General features: G+C 35.3%; 1 protein-coding gene across 1 annotated transcript; it reads right to left on the minus strand.

Annotated features, from left to right (window-relative positions):
* Window positions 1-683: 683 nt before the first annotated feature.
* Window positions 684-12694, minus strand: LOC134565662 (dentin sialophosphoprotein-like). The gene is made up of 5 exons (XM_063425292.1): window positions 12626-12694; window positions 12492-12530; window positions 10447-10500; window positions 5051-5359; window positions 684-2829 (listed from the first exon to the last, which is right to left on the minus strand). The coding sequence occupies exons 1-5, from the start codon at window positions 12677-12679 to the stop codon at window positions 997-999; spliced, it is 2289 nt and encodes a 762-aa protein (XP_063281362.1). The 5' UTR covers window positions 12680-12694; the 3' UTR covers window positions 684-996.
* Between the last annotated feature and the right edge of the window lie 245 nt (window positions 12695-12939).

A 12939-nucleotide genomic window follows, 5' to 3' on the forward strand; every position in this document is an offset into this window, starting at 1 on the left:
GTAACTGATCTAAATGTAGCTTACATGGGAAGAATTATAGGGAAAATCTCCTTAGAGAGATCCCTAACCAGGTACGAAATGTTAGACTGGCTGATAAGAAGGGATACAACGTTTAACAAATTGCGAGGAAATCGATGCTATTAACAGATAGACTGTTGAACTATTAAACTGGTGAACCACCAGGCTTTATTATTAAATGTATTCATTCTCATCAGCCAGTCTAACATTTCACACCTAGTTAGGGATCTCTCTAAGGAGATTTCCCCTATAATTCTTTCTATGTAACATTTTCAGGGTTATGCCCAGAGTGGGCGGGTAGCACTCACACTGATCAACCCTTGTTTGGGATATTTCCTACACAGGGGAAATTAGGTATTATTCCTTTGATAACTCACATGGGAACTACATGTTATATACACAGTGCATATAAATACATACACATACACTATCACATGCACACATGTATAATTTGACATCCATAGTGCATATAGTTCAATCCATTTTGATGTAATGTGACTCGGTATGTAATAGTAAGGAACACTAGTAAGTGAGCCTGAAAATCATAGCAAGAAATATAAAAATTAAGGAGGTATAAGTAAAGGATGATAGAACAACTCAATAAATAAAAAGTTCAAATTTACAGAATAAAAAAGATTATATATTAAAGATTATAAGTAGGTCAATCCAGTGTTTAATATCAATAATGTCACATAAATAAGAAACAGGTATAGCAATAATAGTTACATTTAAGGTTTTACCCAGGATATATCTTGACACAAATTGCCAATATACTTTCTTGTTGTTAAATGGCATAGACAAACTACACTACATAATGTTAGAACATCAATTTCCTTTTGATAGATTATGAAGTGTGCTCAAGGCATACATTGTGAAGTCAATGGGTAATATCGTGCCTAGTATCTGTACAGTGTTTTGTAGAAAAAAATACTGCTTAGTAATAATAAGGTCTTGATCTTCTTATAGTTTAAATTATAGTTAATAACCATCTTGGCAATCATTGTCATTTCCAATGGCCTTACGTTGATAAACACCAAACATTAGCCTTCGGCTATCAATTTCCACGCTTATTGATGCTTGGCTAACATTATCAGACTCACTAGATGCACTCTGCTTCTCCATCCTTGATTCACTTTCAGTGCTCTCTTTAGATTGGCTTTCATTATCCTCATAAGTCATGTTTCCTTTGTCTTTCATACCAGTTGTATCAGAATCGTTATTATTGTCCTCTTTGGAGCTGCTTGATAATTCATTTGAATTGCTCTTAGAGCTGCTGTCATACACTGAACTGTTTCCAAGGACCATGGACCTCATTTCAAATGATTTGTTGATCTCTGTTGATTCACTGCCACTTACTTTTTCTTGTGTGGTGTCAACTTCATCTGACTTGCTGTCGCTTTGCTTCGAATCAATATCTTCAGAGTTCTCATCAGATGCAGTTTCCTTTATTTCGATGCTACTGCTTTCTCTAGAATGACTAATGTCCTGTGTTGATTTATGACCAATTTCTTTTGAGTTTTTGCTATCTTCCATTGATGTGCTTTTGCTAACCTTTTCCATCAGTTGCTTCTGATCTTCATTCAATCTTTTAAATTCATTTGAGTGACTTTCTAAACTTTTCAGCTCACTAATATTTTCTTGTGACAAATCTACATCCTCGATTGTTTGAGCACTATCTTCCACTGATGCAGTGGTGTCTTCTGCTGAAGGAGTAGAATCCTGTTCAGGCAGTGATGAATCTTCTACTGATTCCGTGGTGTCTTCTGCTAATGTTGTAGCATCTATCTCAGACTGAATTAGATCTTCCACTGTTTCAGTGGTATCTTCTGCTGATGGAGTTTCATCCTTTTCAGACTCAGATGGAACTTCCACTGATTCTATGGTGTCTATTACTGATTTTATCACATCCTCCAGTGATTCAATAGTGTCTTCTGTAGACAGCGTTTTATCTTCTGCTGAATGAGTGGTTTTCTCATCTGAGTCCGTAGTATCTTTCTTTAACTGGGTGATATTCTGCTTTAAGGTCTTGTGAGATTTTTTAGCTTTTGTGACTCCCTCTTCAGATTGGCTAGAATGTTGAATTACGTGTGTGTCTTCATTTGTCTGACTACCTTCCTGTGAGTGACTGTCTTCATTTGATACATTTCCATGTGATTTGATATTTGTTATCACATTATATACTATTTGAGAACCTCTGCTCTCTACGCTTATAAGGTCTTCTGATGTATTCTTCGCTTCCTGCTTTTGGTTATTTGATTTGGCCCTTACGGTTTTCTTTTTATCCCTACCTTTTGGACTACCATGTGTCTCTTTACTAGCAACTTTTTTTCTCTTATTTTTCTTCTCAGTTGTGACTTGTTTTTTCATTTTAGAGGAACTATTTGCAGTATCTGTGTTCATACTGGAATCACTGTTGATGCTTAATAAGGTATTTGAATCATCATTTTGCATTTTGTCTCCGTCAGAGTCATACTCCTGGCTTGGTAAGTCAGTGCCACAGTCGCCATTCTGCTGATTTTCTTTACTATCACCAGTTATGACATTTACATCATCTTCATAGTCATCATTATCATCCTCACCAAGGACATCACTAGCTAAACTTACATCATTATCTTGATGTGTTTCATCACTAACTACATTACTCCCTTTTTCAAGATCAGCATTTTCTTCAGTATCACTAATATTTACGTCGGAAGTTGTAGGACTTTCATTAGAGAGTTCATTTTGTCCAGTGGTATGACTTTGCTTTTGGCTTGATTCTGCGATCTTTGTCTCTTTATTGTCATGGCAGCAATCAGTGTCTAGAATTTCCTGTGTAAAACACAAATATGTACACTGTAATATTTTTCCTTGAAAATGCATTCTAGTTTTTGGTAAAAAACATACTATAATATATCCATAAGCAATTTACTGCCATAAAACAAAATACCAGGAAATAAAATGCAAGATGTTATTTTAAAATATATGTCATGTAAACAAGTATGTAGTGGGTTTATTGCTCTTCTACTTATAAATGGCTTGGCCATGTTGATTACTTGTAATTTTTTCATTAAGGAGAGTTTGAGTCTTTACCTTCACTGACAGACACCATCACAGAGAGCTATGATGGTAGCAGTAACAAAAAAAGCACATTCGAAAAAACACAGTCTGTAATTTAAGGAGACAATCATAGACACTACTTACCCATAATTGAAGAGATGCATTTTATCCTACTTTTAATTACATAAATAAAATTCTTATGTCTGTATGCTAAATGATAGAATGGGATCTTGTTCTGTGGCTCTTGTACCTTTTAAATGATGTCCTATTATTTAAATTGCTAGATAGCACTATTTATTGTTCAACCTCTTTTAGGTTCCATGAAATTGCTAGACTTTTCTATCTTGAGAGACAACATTAAATATAATACAAATAGAAAAGAAAAAAATGATGTGGATCATCAAAGCCTTGAAAAGTTTAACTTTGACCCAAATTAATTTAACCCACACCTTGTGGCAAATAAATGTACATTTTAGTTACTCTGTTCAAAGTACTAAAAGATCTGTCCCTCAAGAAAGACGGAATGAATAAACCTAGGTAAAATATCATATCAAAGTACCGGTAAATAGTTTGCTACAATTTAATGTGAGTGCTGCTCACCTACCTTTAGTTTCTATGGGCAGGTTTTCTTCTTAATCTTTCATTCCAAAGTTTATACTTGGTTCTACACCTACTCCTCAGGCCCAACTAAAATGAGTCTTTAGCTCAAACACAAACTTCTGCTATGATCTATGTTAACGGTATTAGACTGAGAAAGGGAGTAGATAACCCATAGTTAGAGTAACATAGAGGCTATTGAAGCTGAAACTCCAGACCCAGAGAATGCAATAGACCTATACTGCCTGACTTATTTTTTTTTAATTGATTTTTTTTAAAGTGTTTTTAATCTCTTGTAAGAGCATTGTGAGTATATTAAATGCAATATTAATGTGATAAAATCAATAGATTAAATACAATTTAGCTTGTTTAGCACTAGCACTATTTAATTTGTCTACCACGTTTGGAATGAGTGTAGGACCCACCGATATTGGGATACTGTGAAGTAGTGGTGGGCTTAACACAATATGACCAAATGGTGGAACTGAAACACCATGCCTGGATAGGCAATTTTAAGTAGCCTTATACAAAGTAAAAATTAATTTTTATTTTTGCACTGTAACTTAATCTGTATTCTGTATGAACGGTCACTACGGTAGCACCATTCCTGCAAAATGCATGTTCCGGGTGTTCCCCAAATCCTTTTTGTCTTTGATATTCAAAGCATGTGGCCTGGATGGCACAAATATATTCTTTGGATCAAACATAACACATTATATAGCGTTTTCTTTGGCACTGCTCATACAAATCTGTATCTCTTCTCCATACCCTTTACGTGCCCATTACACACAGTGCGCATAATGGGAACTGCTATATATCTGGCTACTTCCTGCGAGTGACTGTCTTCATTAGATATATTTCCATGTGATTTGAGATTTGTTACCACATTATAAACTATTTTAGAACCTCTGCTCTCTATACTTCTAAAGTCTTTTGATGTATTCATAGGCAGTGACCTCTTGTACCCATTGCTTTCCAGTGGATTTCTTTGTGCTTTGGCCTTCTTATAACTATGAATTTTATATCCTTTTCAGCTTATAAATGCACGGTAGGATGTTTTTATGTGTGACTGCAAAGTTTAGTTGCACACTGAGGCCAGGCTCTTGATCTTCTAAAGCACAATATGCCAAAATTGCAAATCCTAAATTCTTAATTGGGCCAATTGTAATTTTAAGCTTCAGGCCTAAAAGCAGAGAGACAGCGGATGTAAAACTGTATTCACCATAATGTAAGCAGAGGGTAAATGCTAACACCTAATGATGGAACACTGTCAGTATACTAATCACTTCTCACTTCTCACTGTATCCACTAAAGTACAAATTATTTCAGTGGATTCAATTTTTATTAATATGCATTTTGAATGTGTTTTTGTCTAACATATGCAAACAGAACTTACTGTAGTTTGGCTGTGTCCAAAAATGTCTTCATTACTCCCTGATTCTCCATTGTCATCTTCATCTTTATGTTCTCCAGAAATATAATCTCCATTTTTCTCATTTTCAGAACTACCGTTGTGGTCTTCAGTGTGCAAGCTCTGATCTTCCTCACCATGTTCATCAGCATCATCTCCTTCTGATACTTCCTCTTGATGATTTTCATTATCGTTAACACTTGGTAAGGACACATGGTCTGTATTGTCCACTGTATCTTCACCATTAATATTGTCTACATTCTGCACAGGAGTGACTTCTTCACTTGTGTCAGACTAAGGAAAGTCACATAAAAAGAACATTTCTTGAGTGAAATGTATCATAGAATTTGTAGTTAAAATAAAATATTTTTGGTACAGTTTCCATTAATTTTACATCTAAATGATGTCTGTATTGAGCCCCAACATGTTCTATGTCATGGGGATGACTTGAATCTATAACTGTTATTATTATTATTATTATTATTATTATTATATATGTGTATAATTTTTATATATATATATATATATAGTGTAGATTGGATTAACCGTATTTGTCCAATAGTATTGCTTCAGACCTGAGGAAGAGAGGAAAACTCTCGAAAGCTTATCTTTGAAATATTATGTTAGTCCAATAAAAAAGGTATCATTGCATACAGCAATACTCTGGTATTTTATATATATATATATATATATATATATATATATATATATGTATGTATGTATTCTAACGTTATTAGACCTTTGCCATTGTCAGTGGAGGGTTTGCAAGGTGGGCAGGGGGCATTTGTCCCTTTGGGTACTTGCATAGATGGGTTTGTGGGCTGCTTCCTCACAGTACAATGCACAATATATCATTTTAACTATACTCTTTTATTACTATTATTATTATTACTGCAGTCCAATAATGGCAATATAAATATAAAACAGTTATGTAAAATTAAGAAAGCAAGTGAAGTATGCTGAAACAACACAGTAGTTTGGCCTCAAGTTTGACTGCTTGCTTGAAGGTGTAACCCTGGCCAAATATAGCCAGCCCTCCGTTGACCTTTGTGAGTTGTGATTACACCCGTCAGGTGTCAGCAGGAACTTGGGATACATATAATTTATGAAAGTGTGCTTTATTTTAACAAATAAAAAACTGAAGTATACATTTCTTTATAGACAGCCTTAATTTAAATCATGATCTGGAAATTCATCATAGGTCCAGCTATCTTTTAGTGCCATTGACAATTGGAGTATCCTACTCCACACCAACTGTTTGTAACAAGATTTTCAAGTAATTGTTTTAAAATGACACACAGCTAATGAAGGAATATATGAAAATCGGTGTAACTGTAACATAAGAATATCCGTCTCTGTCTCATTAGAGATTTTGCCTTTTAGCTGAAAGCAGTAAGGTAAATTGTTAGTGAAGCGCTAACCTAGGAGGTTTGCCTAAGTGGTTGCCTAAGAGGTTTGCCTTGAAGGGGTAGATGAGCTTACATTTTAACCCCTTCACGACGGGTGACGGACGAGGTCCGTCATCCAGGGGATACCCTTAACGACGGATGACGGACCTTGTCCGTCACGCGGTAAAATTAACCCCAGATCGCCGCAATCGCGGCGATCGTGGGGTTAATGGTGCTCCGGTCTGCCTCTGCATTAGAGGCAGACCGGGAGCACCGGATCGGGCTGTCCCAGTACATGTGCCCGCTCTGACAGCATGCCAGAGCGGGCACATGTGCTCTGTATACTTACCTTCCGCCTCCCTGCACTTCCGGGTTCAGTGTGAAGTGCAGGGAGACGGATCAGTGCTGATCCTGCCCCCTGGTGGAAAAAAAAATAAAGTTTATTTAAAATCCCACCCCCCTTTACCCCCCCTTTACCATTTTAATAAAAAATTAACCCCTTCCCTGCCAATTGATCACTGACTACAGTGATCAATTGGCAGGGATTACATTTTAATATGATCTGATTTTTTTTTTAACCCCTGAGGGTTAATTCTTTTTTTTTTTAACCCTCAGGGGTTAAATTTATTTTATTAATTAATTTAAATATTTTAAAATTATAAATTTAGCTAGCTGGGGAGGGTGGAAGTTAGTGGGGAATTGGGGGATTTAGTGTTAGGCTAACTAGGGGTTAACGTTAAAAAAAGTTTTAAAATAAGCTTTAAAAAGTTAAAAAATTAAGTTAAAAAAAGTTTTAATAACGTTTAAGTAAAAAATTAAAAAAAAATAAACCCTTTACCCAGTCCAAATAAAAATTAACCCCTTCCCTGCCAGTCTATCACTACCTACAGTGATCAAAATACAGATCACAGTATTATACTGTGATCTAATTTTTTTTTTAACCCCTGACGATTAACTTTTATTTATTTTTTAACCCTCAGGGGTTAAATTAATTTAATTAACTAATTTAAATATTGTATAATTAAATATTTTGCTAGCTGGGGTGGGTGGGAGTTATGGGAAAATGGGGAATTTACTGTTAGTGCTGCTTACTGCTAGTTAGGGGTTAACGGTAAAAGAAAAAGCTTAGAAAAATGTTAAATCTGTAAAAAAAAGTTTTACGAAAGTTTAGGAAACTTTAAAAAAATGAATAAGCAAAACAAAAGTTTAAAAAATAGTTTTAAAAAGTAAAAAAGTTTTAAAAAGTTAAAAAATTAATTTAATAACGCTCATTACCACTACACCTGGTACAAGCTAGCGGAAAAATGATCCCACGCTAAGGTTCAAAATATGCCTTTTGAAATACCCTGGGATGTCTTCTTTAAGAAATGGTATGGCTTTATGGGGTATTTGGATTATATAGCCTGGTAAAATACTCTAAAATGGGACATGGGCACAGCGTAAAAATTTAAAGTTTGAAAAAAAATGGAATGGCTGTGTCCCAAATGTGCCCCTCCGATGTCCACATATACCTGGCAAAGGTACATACGGGGGTATTTTTGTACTCAGCCGACATAGCTGAGCAACATATAAAGTATTATAGAGTGGTGGTACACATAAGGTTTGCAAAATATACTGTGCAAACTCACTTTGTGTGTCAAAAAGGCAGAAAAAACGCTTATTACCACTACACCTGGTACAAGCTAGCGGAAAAATGATCCCACACTAAGGTTCAAAATATGCCTTTTGAAATACCCTGGGATGTCTTCTTTAAGAAATGGTATGGCTTTATGGGGTATTTGGATTATATAGCCTGGTAAAATACTCTAAAATGGGACATGGGCACAGCGTAAAAATTTAAAGTTTGAAAAAAAATGGAATGGCTGTGTCCCAAATGTGCCCCTCCGATGTCCACATATACCTGGCAAAGGTACATACGGGGGTATTTTTATACTCAGCTGACATAGCTGAGCAACATATGAAGTATTATACAGTCGTAGCACACATAAGGTTTGCTAAATATACTGTGCAAACTCACTTTGTGTGTCAAAAAGGCAGAAAAAACGCTCATTACCACTACACCTGGTACAAGCTAGCGGAAAAATTATCCCACGCTAAGGTTCAAAATATGCCTTTTGAAATACCCTGGGGTGTCTACTTTAAGAAATGGTAGGCCTTTGTGGGGTAGTTTGAATTCAAACCTTACGAAGATGCTTGGAAATTGCACATAGGCCCAGCGGCAAAATTCAAAGTTCTGTAAAAACTGATATGGCTTGGTCTCCAATATGCCACTGTAGCTTCACAAAATAGTGCCAAAGACATTCATTGGGGATGTCTTTTTACTCAGAAGACTTAGCTGAGCATAATTTGGAGGTTTTGAACTTAGTGGCACATATGAAATATACAAAATGCCCAGAAAAAATGCAATCCGTATGTCAAAAAATGCACAAAATTATTTTTTACCACATACTTTGGCATATATTGGTGAAAAAATGGGGGCATGTTAAGGCACAATATGCACCTTATGAGATACCCTGGAGTGTCTACTTTTACAAATGGTAGGCCTTTGTGGGGGGTTTTGAACAGTCAAACTGTTATAATACCCCAAATGGAAGCATAGGCTCATTAAATCCATCTCTCAAAATTCTACTGTGAATACTGAAAAGGACAGGTCTCCTGTATGGCACTGTAGCTTCACGAAATAGTGCCATAGACATACAATGGGGGTGTCCTTTTACTCAGAAGACTTAGCTGAGCATAATTTGGGGGGTTTGAACTTAGTGGCACATATGAAATATACAAAATGCCCAGCAAAAATGCAATCCGTATGTAAAAAATGAACAAAATTATTTTTTACCACATACTTTGGCATGTAATGGTAAAAAAATGGGGGCATGTTAAGGCACAATATGCACCTTATGAGATACCCTGGAGTGTCTACTTTTACAAATGGTAGGCCTTTGTGGGGGTTTTTGAACAGTCAAACTGTTATAATACCCCAAATGGAAGCATAGGCTCATTAAATCCGTCTCTCAAAATTCTACTGTGAATACTGAAAAGGACAGGTCTCCTATATGGCACTGTAGCTTCACGAAATAGTGCCAAAGACATACAATGGGGGTACCGTTGTACTCAGCAGAAGTAACTGAACACATAATAAAACTTTGTACAGGAATAGCACACACCAACTTTACAAAATACACATGAGAAGTTCTTTGTTATACGTTTGTGTGCGAAAACCCCCAAAAAACACAATTTTACTCCAATATTTAGCAGAGGTTGGCGGTAAAATGGCTACGTAGAAAGTGTCAAAACAACCTTAGGTAAATAGCCTGTGATGTCTACTTTATATAAATATATACTTTTGTGTGGCAATTTTGTTTTATTTTATGGCTATTAGGCTTACAAGACAAACATACCAAATTCTAAAATCGCTCCACATTGAAATTTTATTTTACTCCTTGTGCTTTGTGACCTGTAACTACCAAAAAAAACTTAAAATCCCAGACACATTATATATTCTGTAAATCAGAACAAATAAATGAATTTATTTTTAATTACTTTCCTTAATCTGCACTAATTATGCACACATTATGATTGCAAAAACTGTAAAAAAAAACCCAATATTTTTCTTTTTTTTGCATTTTTCTGTATTTTTTTTCTAATAAGTAAGCATTTATATATATATATATATATATATATATATATATGTTATATTAAATTAAAGCCCTTTCTGTCCTTTAAAAAACAGTATATAATATGTGTCGGTGCAATAAATGAGAGAGATGCAAATTGCAGTTGAACGCAAACAGCAAGAAAATGCAAAAATTGCTTGTGTCATTAAGCGCAAGTCAAGCTTCTGAAGCTCTGTCCTTAAGGGGTTAATGGCCTTTGGAGTGATACTAAAAACCTCCTTTTTTTCGTTTTGTTCAATATATTTAGGCTGACAAGTAAGAAAACTTCATCAAGTTGCTTTTTCTTTACATCTGCTCTGTGGCCAGCAATTTTACCCACCTGCTGTTCTGAACTCTGCAAGCTTGATTCTGATGATTTTCTGTTAATCTTCAACTATATGTAAAGAAAAATAAAGCATACATGTTTGTTGCATTAAATAAAACTATATTTTGATTGTGGATGTTTAACACATAATTCATTATATAGCCATATTACTGTAGAACTGTCTCACTAAATGCCCAGATTTTCTGTTTTTAAAAGAATACACCAGTGATTCAGCCACTTCCATTTTAGATTTATTCTGAGTACATACTCAGCTCAGTCAATGAGAAATCAGTGTGAACTGTGCAGCTGACATCACTCCACCTCATAGCCAATCACTGTCCTGGTATTATTTCTCCTCTTTCCCTTCATCTCAATGAAGTGGCCTGGGTGCAGTGGTCCTGGAGGTTTAACCCTGCAATGCAATGACTCTGCTGGAGGAGGGCATGCCATGCCTCCTCCATGACTCTGCTGGAGGAGCGGTAAACAGCACAGAGGAAGCCTTGGCGCTGGATAAAAAGCATTTTTTATGACTTTATTTCAAGGGGGAGAGGGGGGAAGAGGAAGGGGTATCTGTTAAGATAAGGACAGGAACATTAAAGCTTTAGGAATATAGGAACACAGGTTAGTGTTTTAGTGTTCATTTAGCATGTCTTTTAAATGCTATACTGACAGCAAGTGGACTGTGATCGACTGTGAGGGCAGAGTCAAGTCAGCAGCTCAACTCACACTGATCTCTCATTGGCTGAGCTACACTGCTTACCTTCCAATCAAGAATATGTTTTGTGAAAAGGGGAGGCGTGGCTAAAAGGTTGGAGTTATGGCGCAGAATGCTGTAAAAAAATATTTTACAGTAAAACTAAAGGTATTTGAACAGGGAAAACAAGGGAAAAAGTCACATTATGCAAAATTATTTGACTGACACCTTCGAGACCAGAGCCATCAATATTAGCCATTTACCAGCATTTCCTGACAAATAAGAAATGCTGACAGCATTAGTAATTCCAAATTCTATAATTAAATTGGCCTTGTCCCAGGATTGGTTCTGTAATGTTGCCAAAACTGATCCAAAGTATACAAAAATAACTTTTTCCCACTTTAAAATGACATTACGGCAGTAGAATAAACAACAAGGCTTATGAAACTCACACAAGAATGTAATGTTATGCCTATAAATGAAAAAAAGATCTTACCTGAGATTTTGGCATACTCATAACAAAATGACTGTTTCAAAACACCTACACAAATATTTATTTTTAATGGGTTTAAAAACTTGAATCTCAGAAAAAGGTATGCACTCTATGTGCTACAGGAGCTGTGGCTGCACCTCCCTCCCTCCCTCCCAAAAAAGGCAAACAATTGAACCTCGTAGGCATATAAGGTATACTGATAATCAGGACAAAGTGGTGAATCTGTTTCCACAAACTTCCCTATAGTTATTAAAGGCAAAACTGTTAAAAAAAAGTATGTATTGTTTTAAAATGTTCCTACTTTTTGTATGTTTTAATGTATATGTGTATTTATGCATGGTTTACAAGAAATCCTGAAGAATATACAGTATATACTACATGTTTGTGCACTAAATAAGATAGAGAAAATACTGTTAAACAAAGACATAGCAAACAAAGCAAAACATTGCTTGTCTATGTGGAAAAAAACAACAACCTTTTTTATAAAAAAAAGTTAAAAGAGGGGTAACGCTATGAAAATATTTGTATGCTTGTTTATATGTGTTTATTAGTTTATATATTTATATATACAGTAAGTATATAACGCTTTCTATATTTATTTACATGGCATAAAGCAATGTGATGTAATTTAAAAGTGAGGTCATAATTATAAAAGTTGGGCATTCGCCATGGACATCAATGCATTCAAAATGGAATTCTATTGGTTTCCATAGGGATCATTGCATTTTTATGGTAGTGTCACTTTTACCATTGACGTTTTGCTGCCAGCTATACACGATGCATTAAAATGTGTTAAATATTACAAAATTTTTACATTTTATATAGCAGTACATGCATGTTTTTAACCCTTAATGAGTAATGATTAAGACTCACCTCAGCATTGTCTGAGCTGTCCGAATCTGAATCTGAAATCTATTCATTGATCAAGAGAAACAGAATATTAATGTTACAGGTAATTACATAAAGGATTGTTTTATCATATAATTTCATTCATGTGTTCAACTTACAGGGAAACACGATACAATGCTGAAGAGGCAGATACAAATCAACGCACGTTTCATTGTCCTTTTCAATATCTGAAATAGAAACACAAAATGTGTCAGTTAACTATAGGGATCTTTGTATTGGTTTATCTCTGTAAATTGGACTGATCATACTAAGGATCTCAAAGGAAGGCAGGCTAAATTGCAGGTTTTTACATTCTCTCACGTGATGATGAATGAATCTTACGTGGCAAACATTTAATAACAGGCAGGAAGGATAAAACTCAAAAAAAATCAGAGTAGAGAAGCATGGTATATTGTGCATCACGTATGTTGAA

The sequence above is a fragment of the Pelobates fuscus genome, chromosome 6 (genome assembly GCF_036172605.1).
Source record: "Pelobates fuscus isolate aPelFus1 chromosome 6, aPelFus1.pri, whole genome shotgun sequence".
In the NCBI taxonomy this organism is placed as follows: Eukaryota; Metazoa; Chordata; class Amphibia; order Anura; family Pelobatidae; genus Pelobates; species Pelobates fuscus.